Source organism: Bison bison, unplaced genomic scaffold (assembly GCF_000754665.1).
Source record: "Bison bison bison isolate TAMUID 2011002044 unplaced genomic scaffold, Bison_UMD1.0 scf7180017864258, whole genome shotgun sequence".
NCBI classification, from domain to species: domain Eukaryota; kingdom Metazoa; phylum Chordata; class Mammalia; order Artiodactyla; family Bovidae; genus Bison; species Bison bison.
Window position 1 is genome coordinate 969768 of NW_011494830.1, and position 19954 is coordinate 989721.

The 19954-nt window shown below is 38.3% G+C and overlaps 1 protein-coding gene across 2 annotated transcripts in view; it reads right to left on the reverse strand.

Annotated features, from left to right (window-relative positions):
• NSUN3 (NOP2/Sun domain family, member 3) overlaps positions 1-19954 on the reverse strand; it is a 61062-nt gene that overhangs the window by 8020 nt on the left and 33088 nt on the right. Inside the window, exon 6 of one of the 2 annotated variants that reach the window (XM_010847905.1) lies at positions 4225-4679. The exons of the other annotated variant lie outside the window; for it this stretch is intronic. Coding sequence (XP_010846207.1) covers positions 4604-4679 — 76 coding nt within the window. The 3' untranslated portion in view covers positions 4225-4603. Of the gene's footprint in view, positions 1-4224; positions 4680-19954 lie in introns of those variants that run through there. 2 annotated transcript variants of the gene reach the window in all.

Sequence of the window (19954 nt, forward strand, 5' to 3'; positions counted from 1 at the left end):
CTTGGAAGAAAAGCTATGACCAACCTAGACAGTGTATTAAAAAGCAGAGACATTGCTTTGCCAACAAAGGTCCATCTAGTCAACGCTATGGTTTTTCTAGTAGTCACGTACAGATGTGAGAATTGGACCATAAAGAAAGCTGAGCACCAAAGAATTGATATTTTGAACTGTGATGTTGGAGAAAACTCCTGAGAGTCCGTTCAATAGCAAGGGGATCAAACCAGTCAAAGCTAATGGAAATCAGTCCTGAATATTCATTGGAAGGACTGATGCTGAAGCTGAAGCTCCAATACTTTGGCCACCTGATGCAAAGAACTGATACACTAGAAAAGACCCTGATCCTGCGAAAGAATGAGCCAGGAAGAGAAGGGGATGACAGAGGATGAGATGGTTGGATGGCATCACCAACTCAATGGACATGAGTTTCAGCAAGTTCTGGGAGTTGATGATGGACAGGGAAGCCTGGCATGCTGCAGTCCACAGGGTCGCAAAGAATCAAACATGACTAAGAACTGAACTGAACTGAAGCCACCCCATAAACTAAAGACCTCTGCATTCAGCAAATCATAAAGTCACATCACCAGGCCAAAATATCACCCCTTAAAAAAACTTCCACATACTTTATTGTCCCACTATTTAAAAAAAATGTACAATGATGGATAATTAAGAGAAATGCTTATGTAATATGTGAGATGAAGAATAAAAGAAATAGTGGGGTGGGGTGGGATGTGGGAGGGAGTCTCAAGAAGGAGGGGACATATGTATACCTATGGCTTGATGTATGGCAGGTTGATGTATGGCAGAAATCAACACAATATTGTAATTATCCTTCAATTAAAAATAAAAGAATTAAGAAAAATTGTTGATGTATGGTTGATGTATGGCAGAAATCAACACAATATTGTAATTATCCTTCAATTAAAAATAAAAGAATTAAGAAAAAAAAGAAAAGAATCAAACAAAAAATGACCTATAGAGAAACAGAAAATTGAGGGAACAAAAGAGACATATTAGTAACAAGACCTGATAAATGCAGAAAGGTCAACAAAAATAAAGCACCCACAAAACAATAAGAGAATGCCATGAAACTGATGAAGAAGAGAGCTCTTAGGAATGAAATACATGTTATCAAAGTAAAGGATGTTTTACAGGAGTATTTGGAAGTTATGGTTGAAAAATCTTCCAAAAAAGAGTAACAATGGATTGACTGCAAATGAGACAGGAAAGACAAATCAAGTAGGCCTGAATTTCAATTAATGGGAGTACTAGAAAGATAGCAGAGAATTGGGGGAGGGGGACTTGAATTAGTGCAGTCATAAGAAAAGAATTTTCTAGAGATGAAAATAAGTGTTCAGATTAAACTCACTCATCAAAAGGCTAGAATATTCATTATTATTTACTCAGCATCTATTATGGTGCTGGGCATTGTTCTAGATGTTGGATATACATTAAAACACAACAACAACAACAAAAACCCTAACTTTCATGAAGCTTACATTCTAACTGGAGGAGATAGACTATAAACAGTAAGTCTCTCATGGACTGCATTGAGTCCCCTTAAAATTCATGTGTTGAAACCCTAACCCCAGTATCTTACAATGTGACTGTATTTGGAGCTAATATCTTTAAAGATGTAACTGAGTTAAATGAGGTCATTAGGGTGGGCTCTAATCCAATATGACCAGTGTCCTTATAAGAAGAAGAAATTTGGACACAAAATTACAGAAGGAAGACCAAGTGAAGACACAGGGAGAAGACTGTTATCCAAGCAGAGAGACCTCAGAAGAAACCAACCCTAAGGACTCTTTGATCTCAGACTTCCAGCTTTCAGAACTGCGAGAAATTTCTGTTGTTTAAAGCCATGAAGTCTGTGGTACTCTGTTTTGGTAGTCCTACCAAACTAATACAAAGGATTTATACATATATGCACATATATATATCAACACATACACACATAATTATATATACACATACTCACATACATATATATGTATGTATGTGTGTTTGTTTGCATGTGTTTTTCCCTTGACAAGTAATCCTCCAGTTCTCTGCAAACACTGACTTCATGTCCTACAATTTAATTCAATTTTGGGGGGGCTCCAAAATCACTGCAGATGGTGACTGCACCCAAGAAATTAAAAGATGCTTACTCCTTGGAAGAAAAGTTATGACCAACCTAGATAGCATATTGAAAAGCACAAACATTACTTTGCCAACAAAGGTCCGTCTAGTCAAGGCTATGGTTTTTCCTGTGGTCATGTATGGATGTGAGAGTTGTTCTGTGAAGAAGGCTGAGTGCCGAAGAATTGATGGTTTTGAATTGTTGTGTTGGAGAAGACTCTTGAGAGTCCTTTGGACTGCAAGGAGATCCAACCAGTCCATTCTGAAGGAGATCAGCCCTGGGATTTCTTTGGAAGGAATGATGCTAAAGCTGAAACTCCAGTACTTTGGCCACCTCACGCGAAGAGTTGACTCATTGGAAAAGACTCTGATGCTGGGAGGGATTGGGGGCAGGAGGAGAAGGGGACGACAGAGGATGAGATGGCTGGATGGCATCACCGACTGGATGGACATGAGTTTCAGTGAACTCCAGGAGTTGGTGATGGACAGGGAGGCCTGGCGTGCTGCGATTCATGGGGTAGCAAAGAGTCAGACACGACTGAGCGACTGAACTGAACTGAACACTATACACCTGGTCCCATAAGACTGTCCTTCAAATGCGAACTGCAAGTTCAAGTCTCTGGCATTTCTGACCCACTGGCTATAAAATGGGGGGTCCCACAATCCTCTCCTTACCTTAAATAATTTTCTAGAATCGCTCTCTTACTATGTTACTGATTTATTATTAAAAGATACAATTTAGGAACAGCCAGATGGAAGAGATGCACAGGGCAAAGTCTGGGAGAGGCAAGCAGAGCCTCCATGCCTTCTACGAGCACACTACCCTCCCAGCACCTCCTCTCCATCCTGAAAGTCCTCCAAATCTCTTCAGTGATGGGCTTTTATAGAGGCTTCATTAAACACGCACAGTTGGTTAAATCATTGGCCACTTTAATTGAACTCAATCTCCAGCCCCTTCTCCCCTCTTTAAAAGGGATGAGGTGTGGCACTGAAAGTTCCAACCTCTAATGACATAGTTTCCCTGGCAACCAGTCCCCTATCATTCAGTTCAGTTCAGTCACTCAGTCGTGTCCGACTCTTTGCGACCCCATGAATCGCAGCACGCCAGGCCTCCCTGTCCATCACCAACTCCTGGAGTTCACTCAGACTCACGTCCATCGAGTCAGTGATGCCATCCAGCCATCTCATCCTCTGTCGTCCCCTTCTCCTCCTGCCCCCAATCCCTCCCAGCATCAGAGTCTTCTTCAATGAGTCAACTCTTCTCATGAGGTGGCCAAAGCACTGGAGTTTCAGCTTCAGCATCATTCCTTCCAAAGAAATCCCAGGGCTGATCTCCTTCAGAATGGACTGGTTGGATCTCCTTGCAGTCCAAGGGACTCTCAAGAGTCTTCCAACACCACAGTTCAAAACCATCAATTCTTCGGCACTCAGCCTTCTTCACAGTCCAACTCTCACATCCATACACGACCACAGGAAAAACCATAGCCTTGACTAGACGGACCTTTGTTGGCAAAGTATGTCTCTGCTTTTCAATATGCTATCTAGGTTGGTCATAACTTTCCTTCCAAGAAGTAAGGGGCTGCACAAAAGCCACCTCATTAATATAAACTAAGGTATGGTTGAAATGGGCTTGTTATGAATAACAAACATTGCTCCTTTCACCCTTACCAAAGCCATGTATTATAATAAGACATTCCTATCACTCTCATCACTTAGGAAATTACAAGGGTTTTAGGAAGTCTGGCCTGAAACCAGGAACAAAGATGAAATATATATTCACAATATCACAGTTTGCATATATTTTTAACTTAGTGATAGGTTCTATGAAGAAAATTAAATCAAGATAAGATTTAATTTTCAAGGTAAGAGGATTGACTTCCCTGGTGGCTCAGATGGTAAAGCGTCTGCCTACAATGTGGGAGACCAGGGTTCAATCCCTGGATTGGGAAGATCTCCTGGAGAAGGAAATGGAAACCCACTCTAGTATTCCTGCCTGGAAAATCCCATGGATGGAGGAACCTGGTAGGCTATATAGTCCATGGGTTCGCAAAGAGTCCAAAACGACTGAGAGACTTCACTTTCTTTTTTCAAGAGGATTAGGAGTAGTTAGATGGTATCAGAGATTGCAATTTTCAGTAGGATAATTAGAAAAGGGTGACACTTCAGGAAGTGACATCTGAACAAAGACCTGAGGAGATAAGGAAGTGGGCCATGTAGATATTTGAGGCAAGAGGATTCTGCACAATTGGAATGGCCAGTGCAGAGACACTCAGACACGTGTGGGGAAGGAGGAGCCAGCATGGCTGTAACACAGGGAGTAAAGAGGAGGAAGGATGAGATCAGAGAGAGCTAAGAGGGGAGGGTGCAGAGGGTTTTACATAACACTGTCAAAATGCCAAACTTATGAATGAAAAACATACACACTTAAATGCATTACTGTTAAGTTTTAGAACTTTGAGGACAAAGGAAAAATGCTAAATACCTACAGAGAGAAAAACTGGTTACCTCTAATGGCCCAGGAATCATACTGGCATCTGTGGAGTAGCGCACTCCAAATCCTAGGGAAAAAGCAGTTTAAAGTGGGTGCTGTTTTTTGCCATACTGTCAAATAAATATACAGCAGGGAGAAAGAAGCTTTCAGCTATCTGATGACTCAGAAATTTTACCTCTAGCAAAATGAGGAGGTAAATCAAGAAAGAGGAGAAAGGTGACACAGAAATCAGTGAACACCACAGGAGAACAGTGAAGAGAGTGAAGTTCCAAAATGATAACTGCATGGGAGCCCTTAGAGAGTAACTGCTCCAGATTAAAGGAGAGGCAGACTCCAGGGAGAAGTGAGAAGGGAGCGAGGAAATGAAATAACTGGGAAAACACTGAAGATTTGGTACATGTACCTGGGGATGGGGTGGGGAGAAAGAGAGGGAGGGAGAAGAGAAAGAGGGAAGTGGGGGAGAAGGAGATGAAGGGAAAGAGAGAGAGTCTATTCGCCTAATCTGACTATAAGAAAATTTCCTCTCAGTGTCACTCTGATTACAACATTAAACCAACAGAGAAGGAAATTTAATTCTAACATATTAGTCCATTCTGTGGTGAACAATATTTACAATATTAAGCAATTTATATCACTGGCCCTCAATGTTCAGAATCACTCCACAGATTGATCCTGGTAATGTTTCAAAATAGACTATAGAAGGTCAGAAAGAATACTGTCAGCCTTGACAACATAAACACAAAGGTGCAGGTGTAAGACACGGGGAAGTAGAAGGGAGAAAGGAAAGACACGGTGGGGTGTACATGCTCCTATATTACAAAAAGAGAGATCAAGAGTAGTGCCCTGATTATTTCAAAAAAGAATGAAAGCTCAAAGTGTGTTTAAAGGGAAACTTTCTACCACCTGTAGAACAAGAAATGTAGATCTAAGTGTGCAGTACTAAGTTTCTGAGCTCACGGAGGGACAAAGTCTAATAGGGTGAGAATACAGGTTGCAGAGTGGTGTGAAGAGGTGAGGGAGGCAGAAGTGAGAAAAGCCCCAGCAAGAAGTCAGTACAGGTACACCTTGGAGATACTACAGGTTTGGTTCCAGACCACAAGAAAGCAAATGTCGCAACAAAGCAAGTCACAAGTGTTTTGGTTTCCTGGTACAAATGAAAGCTATGAAAGCTAGACTGTAGTCAATTAATCTGGCCTGGCAGATGGCTCAAGAATCTGTCTGCCAGTGCAGGAGATGCAGGAGATTTGGGTTGATCCCTGGGTCGGGACGATGCCCTAGAGGAGGGCATGGCAACCCACTCCAGTATTCTTGCCTGGAGAATCCCAATGGACAAAGGAGCCTGGTAGGCTACAGTCCAGGGGGTCTCAAAGAGTTGGACACGACTGAGTGACTGAGCATGCACATACATAGTCTATTAAGTGTGCAATAACATTATGTCTAAAAAACAATGTATATACCTTAGTTAAAAAATACTGCTAAGAAATGCTAACCATCATCTGAGCCTTCAGCAAGTCATAACATTTTATAATAATAACATCAAAGATTACTGATCACAGATCACAGTAACAAATATAATAATAATGAAAAGATTGAAATATTATGAGAATTTCCAAAAAGTGACAGAGACACATAAAGTGAACAAAGGCTGTTGGAAAAATGGTGCCACAAACTTTGAATTTGTAAAAACAGAGTATCTGAGAAGCAATAAAATAAAATACTGTGGGTCTCTAAAGCTGATAGATGAAATAATAAAGGATAAACATTATTTAGAGCTTTTGTAGTGACTTGAAAAATAAAGAACAAATTATTAGAAGTAGTTGCCTCTGAGGAGTAAGGCTAGAAGAGAGGGTAGTGTTATGGGTAAGTTACTTCTAAGTAAAAAGCTCATTTTTAATTTTTACCCATGCCATGTATTTCTACAACAATACAAATTAAAGGGAAACCGTGACAGTAGGGTAAATATCAGATTTTCCCATAGAGATCATTTATCTTTTTTTAAATTTTGACTGTTAAGGGATTAACTCTCTGGAAAACTCATTCTCTCAGGAACAGATAACTAAAATTGTATGGTATCTAGTATTTCTAATCCTCTCATGGACCCATTTATTGATTAAAAAAAAATATTTGGGAGGTGACTACCACTATGGGCTTACTACATAATCTTCACTGTTTGTTGTTAGTTTCTAAAAAAAAGGTTTTTTTAATCTGTCTTCTTGTCACTGCCCCCTAAATATTCTCCCCAGAAACTTTTTTAAAAGGCTCAGATCTAGACATCAGAGATGTGAACTGTTAACGGGGTAACAGCCTCTGGGAGGAAGAATAATGGACTCCCAGGATGTCCACATCCTAATCCCCGAAACCTTTAAACATATCATATCACATGGCAAAAGGATACAAGCAGATGTGATGGAATTAAGGATTCAAATGGGAAGATTACACTGGATTATCTGATTGAACCCAATGTAATTATGAAGATCCTTAGAAAAGGGGAGTAGGTGAGTCAGAGAAAGAGAGGTGATAACTGAAGCTATGTTTGGAGTGACAGGAATGCTAGCCAAAGACCAAGGATATGGGCTGAATCTAGAAACTGAAAAGGTAAGGAAATCATTCTCCCTGTCTCAGTCTGTTTGGGTTGCTGTAACAAAAATACCAGAGACTAGGTGGTTTAAACAATAAACCATTATTTCTCACAGTTCTGGAAGGTGGGAAGTCCAAGATTAAGGGGTTCAGCAGGTATCAGTGAGGATACCTGCCTCCTGGTACATAGATGGCCCTTGTGTCCACATTTGGTGGAAGGGGGTAGGGAGCACTCTGGGTTTCCTGTTACAAGGGCACTGATCCCTATTTTTGAGTGCTCCAACTTCATAACCTGCTCACCTCCCAAAGGCCTGATGCAATCATACATGGGATTAGGATTCCAACATATGAATTCTGCGGGACACAAACACTGTAGCACTCCCCTAGAACCTCAAAAAGAAACTTGATTTTGAACCTATGACCTTCAGAAGTATAAGATAAAAAATTTGTGCTATTTTAAGACACTAAATTTGTGGTAATTTTTTTTAAATTTATTTTTATTTTATTTTATTTTTTAACTTTACAATATTGTATTGGTTTTGCCATATATCATCATGAATTTGCCACAGGTATACACGTGTTCCCCATCCTGAACTCTCCTCCCTCCTCCCTCCCCGTAATTTGTTAAAATAATTTGTTAATAGTAGCAATCGGAAACTAACACACCTATTGATGACTTCTTAATTTTTTTTTTATAGTGACATACTAAGGCATCAGTGATGGGAAGAAAAAAGTGTTAGTCGCTCAGTTATGTCAACTCTTTGTAATCCCATGGACTGTAGCCAGCCTCCTCTGTCCATGGAATTCTCAAGGCAAGAATACTGGAATGGGCTGCCATGCCCTCCTCCAGGGGATCTTCCTGACCCAGGGATCGAACCTGGGTCTACCACATTACAGGCAGATTCTTTACTATCTGAGCCACCAGTGAAGTCCCACGGCATCAGTAGATTTTGCTACAACTGTGCAACGACTATACTCATTTTCATAGCATTAGGTATAAGACGGTTTTTTTAAAAAAAAAACTAGATTACTGTACAAGGGATATATACAATTTTAATGAAGGTATCTTTAAACTCCCATTAAAAGGATTTATTTTGATCCTAGTTCCACAGTTAGCAAAGCCAATGTCTAATCAAGTAAGCATGATTCTTTCTCATTGCTGTTGCTAAGTCACTTCAGTTGTGTCCGACTCTGTGTGACCCCACAGACAGCAGCCCACCAGGCTCCCTAGTCCCTGAGGTTCTCCAGGCAAGAACACTGGAGTGGGTTGCCATTTCCTTCTCCAAAGCATGAAAGTGAAAAGTGAAAGTGAAGTCGCTCAGTTGTGTCCGACTCCTCATCACTTACGAACAATATGTTCCTGGCTTGATGCAAATTTAAATTAATTTCTAGAATGTTGCCAACGTTGGCTGATTCTTCTGCTTTGTTTTCGTTCCAGTTTTCATAATTTATCTTTCTAAAATTAGGTTGGTATAACTTAACCGGCCACATTAATTTCTTAACAAGGAAACTGTGTGTGGTAGCACAAAGGTTTTTTTATGAATTGGGCTAATCTCAATGTCTCAGAGCAAAATGTTAGGAATTCCTTTCAAATGGCTGTTGCTGTTTTGCCACTGCTGAGTGCTATTTAAATACAACTTTTGCCCTTTTGCTTACAGTAGTTACAGACCTCAAAAATACCATAATTCTCTATTCAAAGATCAAGGAAAACAGGTAATATGAAAAAAGTTCGAATAGAGTTCATATAGCCAAGACTTTTCTATACTGAGAATTATTTTCTTTCATAGTATCTAGGATAAACCATTTACTTCCATAATCAGTCACATGTATTTTGAAATAGCCTGTAAGAACCACGTAATTATACTGATTAATTAATTTGGATAGGTTTCATCCAAATCAAAAAGAGAAACTTTTTTAAAAGGCTTTTTAAAGACTGTCCTTTTTTAAAGGCCGGTTAGCAGGTATGAAACAGGTATTACTTCAAGAGAGAAAATATGACAATCAGAAGAGAAGATATGGCTTAGTAGGTCTTAAGCCCAGTAAGAAATTTTAAATTCTAAAAGGGAAAAAAGATTTAGAAGTTAGAGAAATTTGAATAATACTAAAATTAAACTGGCAAAGTCATGGTAATGACCATTTAAAAGTGTAAGTCAGGACTAGAGAAGAAAAATAAGCAATGTTGGACCTGGGATCTGGTAGAAGGCAAAAGGCTGCTCTATGCTTGTGTAAATTTCTATGCCATGTAGTTTTTTTTTTTTTTTTTAATAAGAGGAAGTAAAACTAAACAACTAAGCGACATCCATTCTGGTATAATGGTATCCCTCTGCTAACCTTTTCCAAATGAGCTATGTACCTTGACCTCTCAAAGACTTATGTTTCATGGCTTAACAAGATCCTGAATAATGGGATGTTTTTCACTTGTGCTATAACACTAACTATATCACATGAAATAACAAGTTAAATTAACACGGGCTTTCTTTACTATTGACTTGTAACTGATGGCGGAGAAACGGTCAACAGTGCTTTCTACTCATACTTCTCAGTGGAAGGCAGGAAAAAAGTCATGACTAATTATAGAAGATGAAGCAAAGTATTATTTTGATCAGATGAGGTTAAAGGCTAACCTAATACTTTAAACTGAAATGGGAACTAGTAGACATTATCCTGGGTTTTATATATTATTCAGTACACAATGTCCAGCTCTAATGCAGAGCTGGAGGAAGTATTTCTAAAGGAAGCAGGATGGCCACATAATACAATCCCTCTATCGTTTCCCTGGAACACATACATTCCCCTCAGAAGTCTCCCATCTAAGTGCTGATCAGGCTTAATCCTACTTGAAATATGAAATAAGATTCTATCCCACAACTGTACTGCAGGAAATAAAGCTGATCTTGATTAACAGTATAGAATAAAATAGTGGGAAATGCTTTTACCAAAGTACTAAGAGAAAAAGAATGATGGCTTTCTTGCCACAGAATGTACATTAGATACCCTGTTGCTTCATGGCAGATAATGGCTGTACAAATTTTTCCACATCTTTGGTTTTCTTTCAGTGTATTACGGTATTTGCTGAAATGCATTTTATACTTAAACCACTTTGTCAAAGTAAAATATATTCTTAAAAAAAGAAACCATTAATAGAACATAACATTAAATTAAATTTTTCCCATTTACAAACAGAAAACTTAATTGATTTTTGGCAGTTCAGAAAGTAGACCAAAATGGCACTTCAGATGTACTATATCTTACACTCCATAGTGAAATCCAAAAAGCTCCGTAAACTACAGCTTTTTTCTTAAGTTGGTAGCAGATTCATTTGGCCTCAAAATTTGACCTAAATTGAAGTAAGGCTATTTATGGTCAAGACTGAGCCCATGTGGTATAATGGGCTCCAAGGTTTGCTGAAAACATACAAAATTTGATTACAGGGTGCTTCCCCAGACCCTATCGCGGAAGGTGGGTGATATGATGCAACAAATATGTACTATATCACTTTTTAAAAAAAATCAGAATTCTGAAATACATCTGGCCTCAAAGATTTTTAATAAGATTTTTGGGCTTGTAGTTTATATTCAAGTGAGTCACAAGGCAAAGCTAATTAGAATAGTTTCTATACTGTAGCTATATGATAGACTAGACACATAGTTATTTGTTGAAAGCTTAATTATTTTTTAAAGTAAATCATTTAAATGCTAACTTTAAAAGGCATCAAATAGGCAAATCTGCACTCTATATGCAGAATCCAACAGTATTTTCTTATTCTAATAGAAATTAAGAAAAAAAGCTGGATTATTTTATGTTCTCTCAATACACCAAGGGTTCCTCCCCATCGCTGCCTCCCAAATGTCTTATGATTTACATGTTTGTCTTTTTGAAAGAACACTTTACAAAATCAATAATAAAGCCACTTTTTTTAGGAGTTCATTTTGTATTTTTTTTTTCAGTAATTTTCACTGAATTTCTCTGTCCTTGAAAGATCTGCTTAGAGAAAAACAGAGCATCAAGCCCAGAGAGGCATTTATAATACCAGCTTAGAAACAAGGAGAGAACATGTCACTTTCCCAGCAAAAAAAAAAAACACAGAGACCACCTTTATATTTCCAGACTACCAACAAGTAAAGTATAATGACCAAAGAAATACAAGGAAAAAGGATTACCTAATTTTACATCTGAAGAAAAAAAGTATTGCCTTAATGAAAAAATAAGTTCGATGACCTTTAAAAACTAAAAACAAACAAAAAACCCCTGTAACACATGTTGGAACCCTGACAGCCATCCAAGTTTCAAGGGGAGGGTATTTCAAGCCTACCAAACTTGAAACCGTGACACAGGGTGCTTTATTTCTCCTCTGGCAAATCTGAGTATTAGAGAATGTTATTTTTACAAAGAGCTATTAAAACGATCTAAAACATTTTAAAAATATAAATTCCAGTTTTCTGATCTATTCTTCTGCTCCTTGATTAGAAATGTGGCATTCCACTGGAAGGGTCACTGTTAATTAGATCACTAAATCTGTTTTTTGCATAAAGAAAAAACTGAGCCCAAACTGCAGAAGAAAACAATAAGCACAGCAATACTGCCATCTTTTGACCAGAGCAGAAAAGTGATTTTTCTCCCCTTATACTAATTCCTTATGATTTACCATCAAGGGATAAACATATTTTTATATCTTCCTGTAATGGGTTTGAAGTTAAAGGCAAAGTGTCTCCTACCACAACTGCCGGTACAGAAGTAAAACAATCATAGATTCTATATTCTTGAAAATTCAGATTACAGCTAAACTCTACTATAGTTAATATATTTAGTCCTCATATGTATATGTGCTCAGTCGTGTCTGACTCTTTGAGACCCTATGGACTATAGCCCGCCACGCTCCTCTGTCCATGGGATTTTCTGGGATTGAACCTGGTCTCTTATGTCTCTTGCATTGACAGGCAGATTCTTTACCACTATCGCCACCTGGGCAGCTCCATATTTACTCCTCATCCTTCTGTCCTTTCTATCACCATTAAAGAATCAGGCAATGGAGAAGCAATCACGTGAACTAGACCTAAAAAATCCCTGAACTGACACAATATTAGCAAGCCTGTTCCCTTCAACTTAGAAACTTCAGCATTAAACATTTTTTTAACCAAGTTAGAATACAATAATTTCAAAATCTTAAAAAAAACATCAATCTTACAATTGGTCCCTTGTAAGTATTTAATATTCAAGTAATGTTTCAGAAGTCCTATAAAAGTCTACTTTATGAGCCTACTTGCAACCTATGTGAAAAAGAAAAGCAGTTATCTAATTAGTAATGTGAAAATATGTAAAAACTACTGGCAGTCATTGTATTAGTATCTTACTGCCCAAATGACAAAAACTAAATCCAAAACTAAAAAAGGTGAAATGCTTCCAGGGTACACGTATTTCTCCATGAGGAAATTCTTACTCTTTCTTTAGGATAGAATATTCTTTCATTAATGGGAACATGGATTTGGTCCAAAAATCAAATGAGATGCTGATTCCTATGTTAACCAAATGAAGGATAAGTGACAAGCCAAATTAATAATGTTACCTTATGTTTATTGGATGCTTAACTTTAAAGAGCACTTCACACATTGAGTCTTAATAAAACCTTATGAAGTGTACAGGGTAAATCGTCTGACCCAATTTATCAAATGAAGGGTCACAAAGACTCAGGGACTTGCCTGAAGTTACACAGCTAATTAACATAGCACAAAGCTGCCAGCCTAATCTAATACACGAGAAGGACTGCAAGCTTTACCACTGAACCACTTTACCTTGAACCAAAGTATAATGATTGCTAAAAAAAATATGGAATCTGGGGCAGTAAGAAAGAGGATGCCACATGCATACATTTATCATCCCAATGTCCCAAATGCTCACTGAAGGTAAAGAATAAATATGGACTTTTAGACACTTTTAATAAAAAGGAACTAAGAATTAGTAGGTCTGAAGCTATGACCTGAGAATCCTGGTTACCTGTTTCTTTTATAGAGCATACAACCTTCACCTATTAAAGTGTTACTGAACTGAATTTATGATGAGATCAGTGAAAGCAAATACCTCCTTCTGGGACATAATTTGAATCTCTTCATCTCAGATTTACATCAAAATCCTCACCCTGAAGAATTTTAACAAATTAGATTTAATGGTTAGAAACTCAAAGGCAGTTATTCCTTCATTAAAATTCCCAATCAGTTCAGTTGCTCAGTCATGTCCGACTCTTTGCGACCCCATGGACTGCAGCACGCTAGGCTTCCCCATCCATCACCAACTCCTGGAGCTTACTCAAACTCATGTCCATGGAGTTGGTAATGCCATCCAACCATCTCATCCTCTGTCGCCCCCTTCTCCTTCTGCCTTCGATCTTTCCCAGCATCAGGGTCTTTTCCAATGAGTCAGTTCTTTGCATCAGGTGGCCAAAGTTTTGGAGTTTCAGCTTCAGCATCAGTCCTTCCAATGAATATTCAGAACTGATTTCCTTTAGGATTGACTGACTGGATCTTCTTGCAGTCCAAGAATAATTTGTTAATTATTCCAAATTCCAAAGAATCTGGTAATTCCTTTAACCAAATTTTGTTTCCATAACTCTAAATGGTAGATTAAAATATGTTTTCTCAGAAGTTTACTGATAAAATGAGTAAAAAGCCACCAATGGAAAAGCAAGAGAGTTCCAGAAAAACATCTATTTCTGCTTTATTGATTATGCCAATGCCTTTGACTATGTGAATCACCACAAACTGTGGAAAATTCTTAAAGAGATGGAAACACCAGACCACCGGACCTGCCTCTTGAGAAATCTGTATGCAGGTCAGGAAGCACCAGTTAGAACTGGACAACGGAACAACAGACTGGTTCCAAATAGGAAAAGGAGTACATCAAGGCTGTATATTGTCACCCTGCTTATTTAACTTATATGCAGAGTACATCATGAGAAACACTGGGCTGGATGAAGCCCAAGCTGGAATCAAGATTGCCAGGGGAAATATCAATAACCTCAGATATGCAGGTGACACCACCCTTATGGCAGAAAGTAAAGAACTAGAGAGCCTCTTGATGAAAGTGAAAGAGGAGAGTGAAAAAGTTGGCTTAGCTCAACATTTCGAAAACTAAGATCATGGCATCCGGTCCCATCACTTCGTGGCAAATAGATGCGGAAACGGTGGAAACAATAGCAGACTATTTTTTTGGACTCCAAATATCACTGCAGATGGTGACAGCAGCCATAAAATTAAAAGACGCTTACTCCGTAGAAGAAAAGTTATGACCAACCTAGATAGCATATTAAAAAGAGACATTACTTCGACAACAAAGGTACATCTAGTCAAAGCTATGGTTTTTCCAATAGTCATGTATGGATGTGAGAGTTGGACTATAAAGAAAGCTGAGTGCTGAAGAATTGATGCTTTTGAACTGTGGTGTTGGAGAAGACTCTTGAGAGTCCCTTGGACTGCAAGGAGATCCAACCAGTCCATCCTAAACGAGATCAGTCCTGGGTGTTCATTAGAAGGACTGATGTTGAAACTGAAACTCCAATACTCTGGCCTCCTGATGTGAAGAGCTGACTCACTGGAAAAGACCCTGATGCTGGGAAAGACTGAGGGCGAGAGGAGAGGATGACAGAGGATGAGATGGCTTGGATGGCATCACCGACTCAATGGGCATGAGTTTGGGTAAACTCCGGGAGTTGGTGTTGGACAGGGAGGCCTGGCATGCTGTAGTCCATGGCATCGCAGAGTCGGACACGACTGAGCGACTGAACTGAACTGAAGAAGTTTATTTTCGCAATCACCTCACCATAGTAATTGATTCTGTCATTCATCCTCAGCTTTGAGAAACCTGCTCTCACTTTGTCTTCCTGGATACCGTTCTTTTTTTGTTCATCTCCTACTTCTCTGAGGTTCCCTTTTAGCTTTCTTATCTACCTTTCCTCTTCTTCCTATGCCTTAAATATCAGTCTTCCCTATAACTTTATCCTTGGTTTATTTTCCCCTAAAGTTAGATGTTTTACATATATTATCTCATTCAGTCTTTCAATTAAGTTACTATTCTCACTTTGCAGATGAGGTAACTAAGGCAAGAGGGTTAGTTAAGCAACTTGTATGAAACCAGTCTAAGTATCCAAACCAGGATTCAAATCTATGTAATAGTGCTATACAGCTCATACTCTTAAATAGTTACCCTCAATACCTTCCTTTTCTTCCCACTCCAGGGCCAATGAATCACAAAATCCTATTAATTCTCCATTGACAGTATCTTGCAAATCTGACCACATATCTATATTTCCTTCCCATTCACTTAGTTAAGGCCTTTGTCACCTACTTCTTATTGTAAAATCTTCAAACTGGTTTTCTTGCTGAAGGATTTTCCTTGTTAAATTTTTTTGCATATGCCACTGTTATCTGATCAAGTAATTTCCAGCCTGCAACAGACACTTCTAATTGTTCTTCAACATCTGTGCTCACTTCCTTCTGTAGTAATGAAATTTTAACTGGGCACAGTGAAGGCTAATTTCCTAAACTGTCTTTCACTAAAGGTAATTATATGTCTAAGTCTGACCCATAAGATGTGAATGGAAGGAAGTAAGGTGAGATGTGCTCTTTTTCTCCTTTCTACTAGTTGCAATGCAGATTAAACAGTAAGAGTTGGAACTGTCCCTCTGGACCATGAGATAGAAGATAGATAGGGCCTGGATCCCTGATGGCTGTGGAGATCCCTGATGATTCTCTTTCTCATTTCTCTAGATGCTTAGTGAGTCCTAATGCTCAGATAAATTATTTTTCAGTTTGCTTTTGAGCAGTTGAACTTTAATTCAAATTTCCAGATCCACTTCAAAGCTCACTTACCCTGAAACCTTCACTGATTCGTATTTCCAGACCTACTTCAAAGCTTACTTAATCTCTGAAACCAAGTAATTCCTCTCTCTTATGTTTTTCCTAAGCAATAAATTTTCAGCTCCTTGAAAACAGGATTTATGCTATATTCATTTTGTATGTTTTTATTTATAGCACAACTAGAAAGTATATTCTCAAAACATATTTTTTGAAATAAGTGAATGAATGAAGGTTACCTTAATTAAGAGGTGGGTCAACAAGAGAACTTTTCAGTGCAAAACAAAGGAATATACTGAATTACAACTAACTCAAAAATTTTGAGGAGGGAAGAGCTCAAGCAATCTATAACTCTCATATAATAGAACAGATGGAAACAATAGAGGCCAGAGGGTTTATTTAGGAAAAATAATAATAATAAAACCTTTGTTAACAAGTGATTTATAAGTTTACATCATTTTTTATAATTAGTAAAAAAGATTTTTCCTCTTGCCAACAATAAATTCCTACAGAAAGTAAAAGAGCCTGTTAACGAAGGTTGCTGCTGCTGCTAGGTCGCTTCAGTCGTGTCCGACTCTGTGCGACCCCATAGATGGCAGCCCACCAGGCTCCCCCATCCCTGGGAGTCTCCAGGCAAGAACACTGGAGTGGGTTGCCAAGGTTACTGCCTAGTAGTGGTGCTCTCCTTTCTCACTGAGTGGAACAGTTAGGTAATGTTTAGTAAGTGAACTTGTCTTTATAGAAAACTACGGTCATTATTTTAAAACTGAGATACTATCTCAGTGCAGTTAAGATCTATTTAAAAACAAATGTTGACCCTGACACTCCCCTTCTAATTAACATAAGGGAAATTAACAAAGGAGGTAGGGGCAGCAGGAAAGGATAGGCAGTTTGATTTACAAAGAAGAAAACAAATCAACTCTTTAAAAAATAAATTAACCTAATTTGATGTACTAATAGAAATAATTACTACAAAATTTAACAAATAGTCCTGGGGAAGGGAATGGCAACCCACTCCAGTATTCTTGCCTAAAGAATCCCAAGAACAGAGGAGCCTGGCAGTCCACAAGGTCGCAAAGAGTTGGACATGACTAAGCGACTAACACACTTAACGAATGATAAAATCACACTTTTAACCAACTGTTACGAACTCCATAAAGCTTGTAACTCTAAGTTGTTCCCTTTGTCTGCCCTCCACCATGATGTTTAATTCCACTACATTTCCTATCTTTTCTTGTGGGGAGTTCCGTTTCATTTACTTTTCCTTATCATTTCATATATTTTTTCCCATATCACATTGCTGGCTTCTAGTATTCCCTTCCAATTTTTCTATTTTTGTTCCTTTTCAGCAATTCCCATTTCTTTCATTCTCCCACTGCCTATTTCTTATCACATCACTCTGTATCAGTTTACTACTTCTGCTGGCAAACAGCAGCCACAGCAAGAAAGTAAATATAAAAATCCCTACCATTATTATGTTCTACAGCGAAAGAAAGCATTAAGGTGAAAAGTTGAAGCTCATGTACAATCTATCATATAAATGTAGATGCAAAATTAAGTTTCAGGTATTGTAACTACCTAAAACAAAGATATTTCTAGGTTGATAGCTACCCAGTGCTATCATCAGTTTCAAAAGTATTATTTTACAAGCCTTCAGGGTAATCTTCACTGTGCTCAGAGTAAATAATCAAATATCTAGATATCAAACTGTTTATTATCAAAGAAGTTCTGTAAATTCAAGATAAAGAAATGTGATGGAGCTTGCTATTTTCAGACACCATACCCAGAAGCTATTCCTTTGTCAGCTTAAGAAACAAAACTGATAATGCTGATAATTATCTCGTCTCTACTAGAAGTAAGTTTTTACCTTAAAGAAGAGTTATTTTTAATATAATGCTGGTAGAGCAGAGTAATGACACTAGACACTCCTGAAATAGATTATAAATGACAAGTTCTAACATATTTATTATCAGTTTCTACTTGTACAAGATGTACAAGTTTAGCATATCTTCCCAACAGTTAATTACCTCATTATGGGTATGGGAGGGGGGTTAGGAATTAAAAGCTCTCTGCTAAGACTGAACATGGGGAATTTAGTTTTGTGTTGCTTAAATTAGAGAAGAGTGACAACAGAAGATATTAGGCCTGCCAAACTTTTAAGATAGGGTCTTTGATCTAATACCAGATATAGCCTGTTTACTCACACAAAGAAAAAGAACTAAAAAGCTTTCAAGAAAACCACCAGAATTGACTTGACTTTGGCCCATGAATAAACAGATTGCTTATCACTAAAAAAGAGTTTTTCAGACTTTTTCTTAATTTTTTTTAGTAACAAGAAACTTCTTCAAATAAAATCCCACCAGTTTAATCAGATGGAAATACCATGGTTCTACTTGGATTTGCTGTGGTGAACTAAGAGACTATCCTGGTCATTCCCCCTTCTTCCCTCAAGATGCTCCAAAAGCAATGCTACAGAACCCCTATATAGTTACAGAATAGAGTCTGAAAACCACTGTTCTGTAAATAATTCTTTGGAGGAAAACAACAGCTATCTCCTACTAAAGAACGAAATCATTTAACTCCTGCAGTGGTTGAGTTATAAAAGAATTAAAAGCCCATAAAGTTTACCAAAGGCATTTTAGTGACTCTATTTAGGTCAAAGGCATGGCAAGTTCAGATACCTGTAAGTAACTGTCAGAATGAGGCCAAGTGCCAGGAAAACCATTCTGATGGGAGGAAAAAGAGTCACAGGGACTCTTGATGGATAGGCTGGTCTAATCTTCCTTCTTCAGCCTTAGGTCAAATCCTTTGGATTATAAACATCATTGTTCCCAGCAGAAAGAAGATTCAAAGATACAGCAGAGGCAAAAATAACACAAACCACCAAATGACAGGAATACTCAAATGACAAAGAAGCACTTCCTCCCAAGTCAAAAACAGCCAGGTCATCCTCAGCCATACTTTTCAATCACTATTTAGAAATCTTGAAAAAAAAGCTTACATTTTTTAAATAGAAAAATGTATGTACTCCCATTATGGCAACGCACTCCAGTACTCTTGCTTGGAGAATCCCATGGATGGGGGAGCCTGGTGGGCTGCCATCTATGGGTTCGCACAGAGTCAGACACAACTGAAGTGACTTAGCAGCATTGTCAAATACTTATTATATACTATACTAAACTTATTTGTTCAGCTTCATTTTGTTTGATATCCATTAAAGGCTTTTCAAGTTATCAATAAAAAATACATTCTTGTTAACAGTGATATTTTACAAATTGAATCAACTATGATGAGTTATAACCTCAGATATGCAGATGACACCACCCTTATGGCAGAAAGTGAAGAGGAACTCAAAAGCCTCTTGATGAAAGTGAAAGTCGAGAGTGAAAAAGTTGGCTTAAAGCTCAACATTCAGAAAACGAAGATCATGGCATCCGGTCCCACCACTTCATGGCAAATAGATGGGGAAACAGTGGAAACAGTGTCAGACTTTATTTTTCTGGGCTCCAAACTCACTACAGATGGTGACTGCAGCCATGAAATTAAAAGACGCTTACTCCCTGGAAGGAAAGTTATGACCAACCTAGATAGCATATTCACAAGCAGAGACATTACAACAAAGGTTCATCTAGTCAAGGCTATGGTTTTTCCTGTGGTCATGTATGGATGTGAGAGTTGGACTGTGAAGAAGGCTGAGCGCCGAAGAATTGATGCTTTTGAAGTGTGGTGTTGGAGAAGACTGTTGAGAGTCCCTTGGACTGCAAGGAGATCCAACCAGTCCATTCTGAAGGAGATCAGCCCTGGGATTTCTTTGGAAGGAATGATGCTAAAGCTGAAACTCCAGTACTTTGGCCACCTCATGTGAAGAGTTGACTCATTGGAAAAGACTCTGATGCTGGGAGGGATTGGGGGCAGGAGAAGA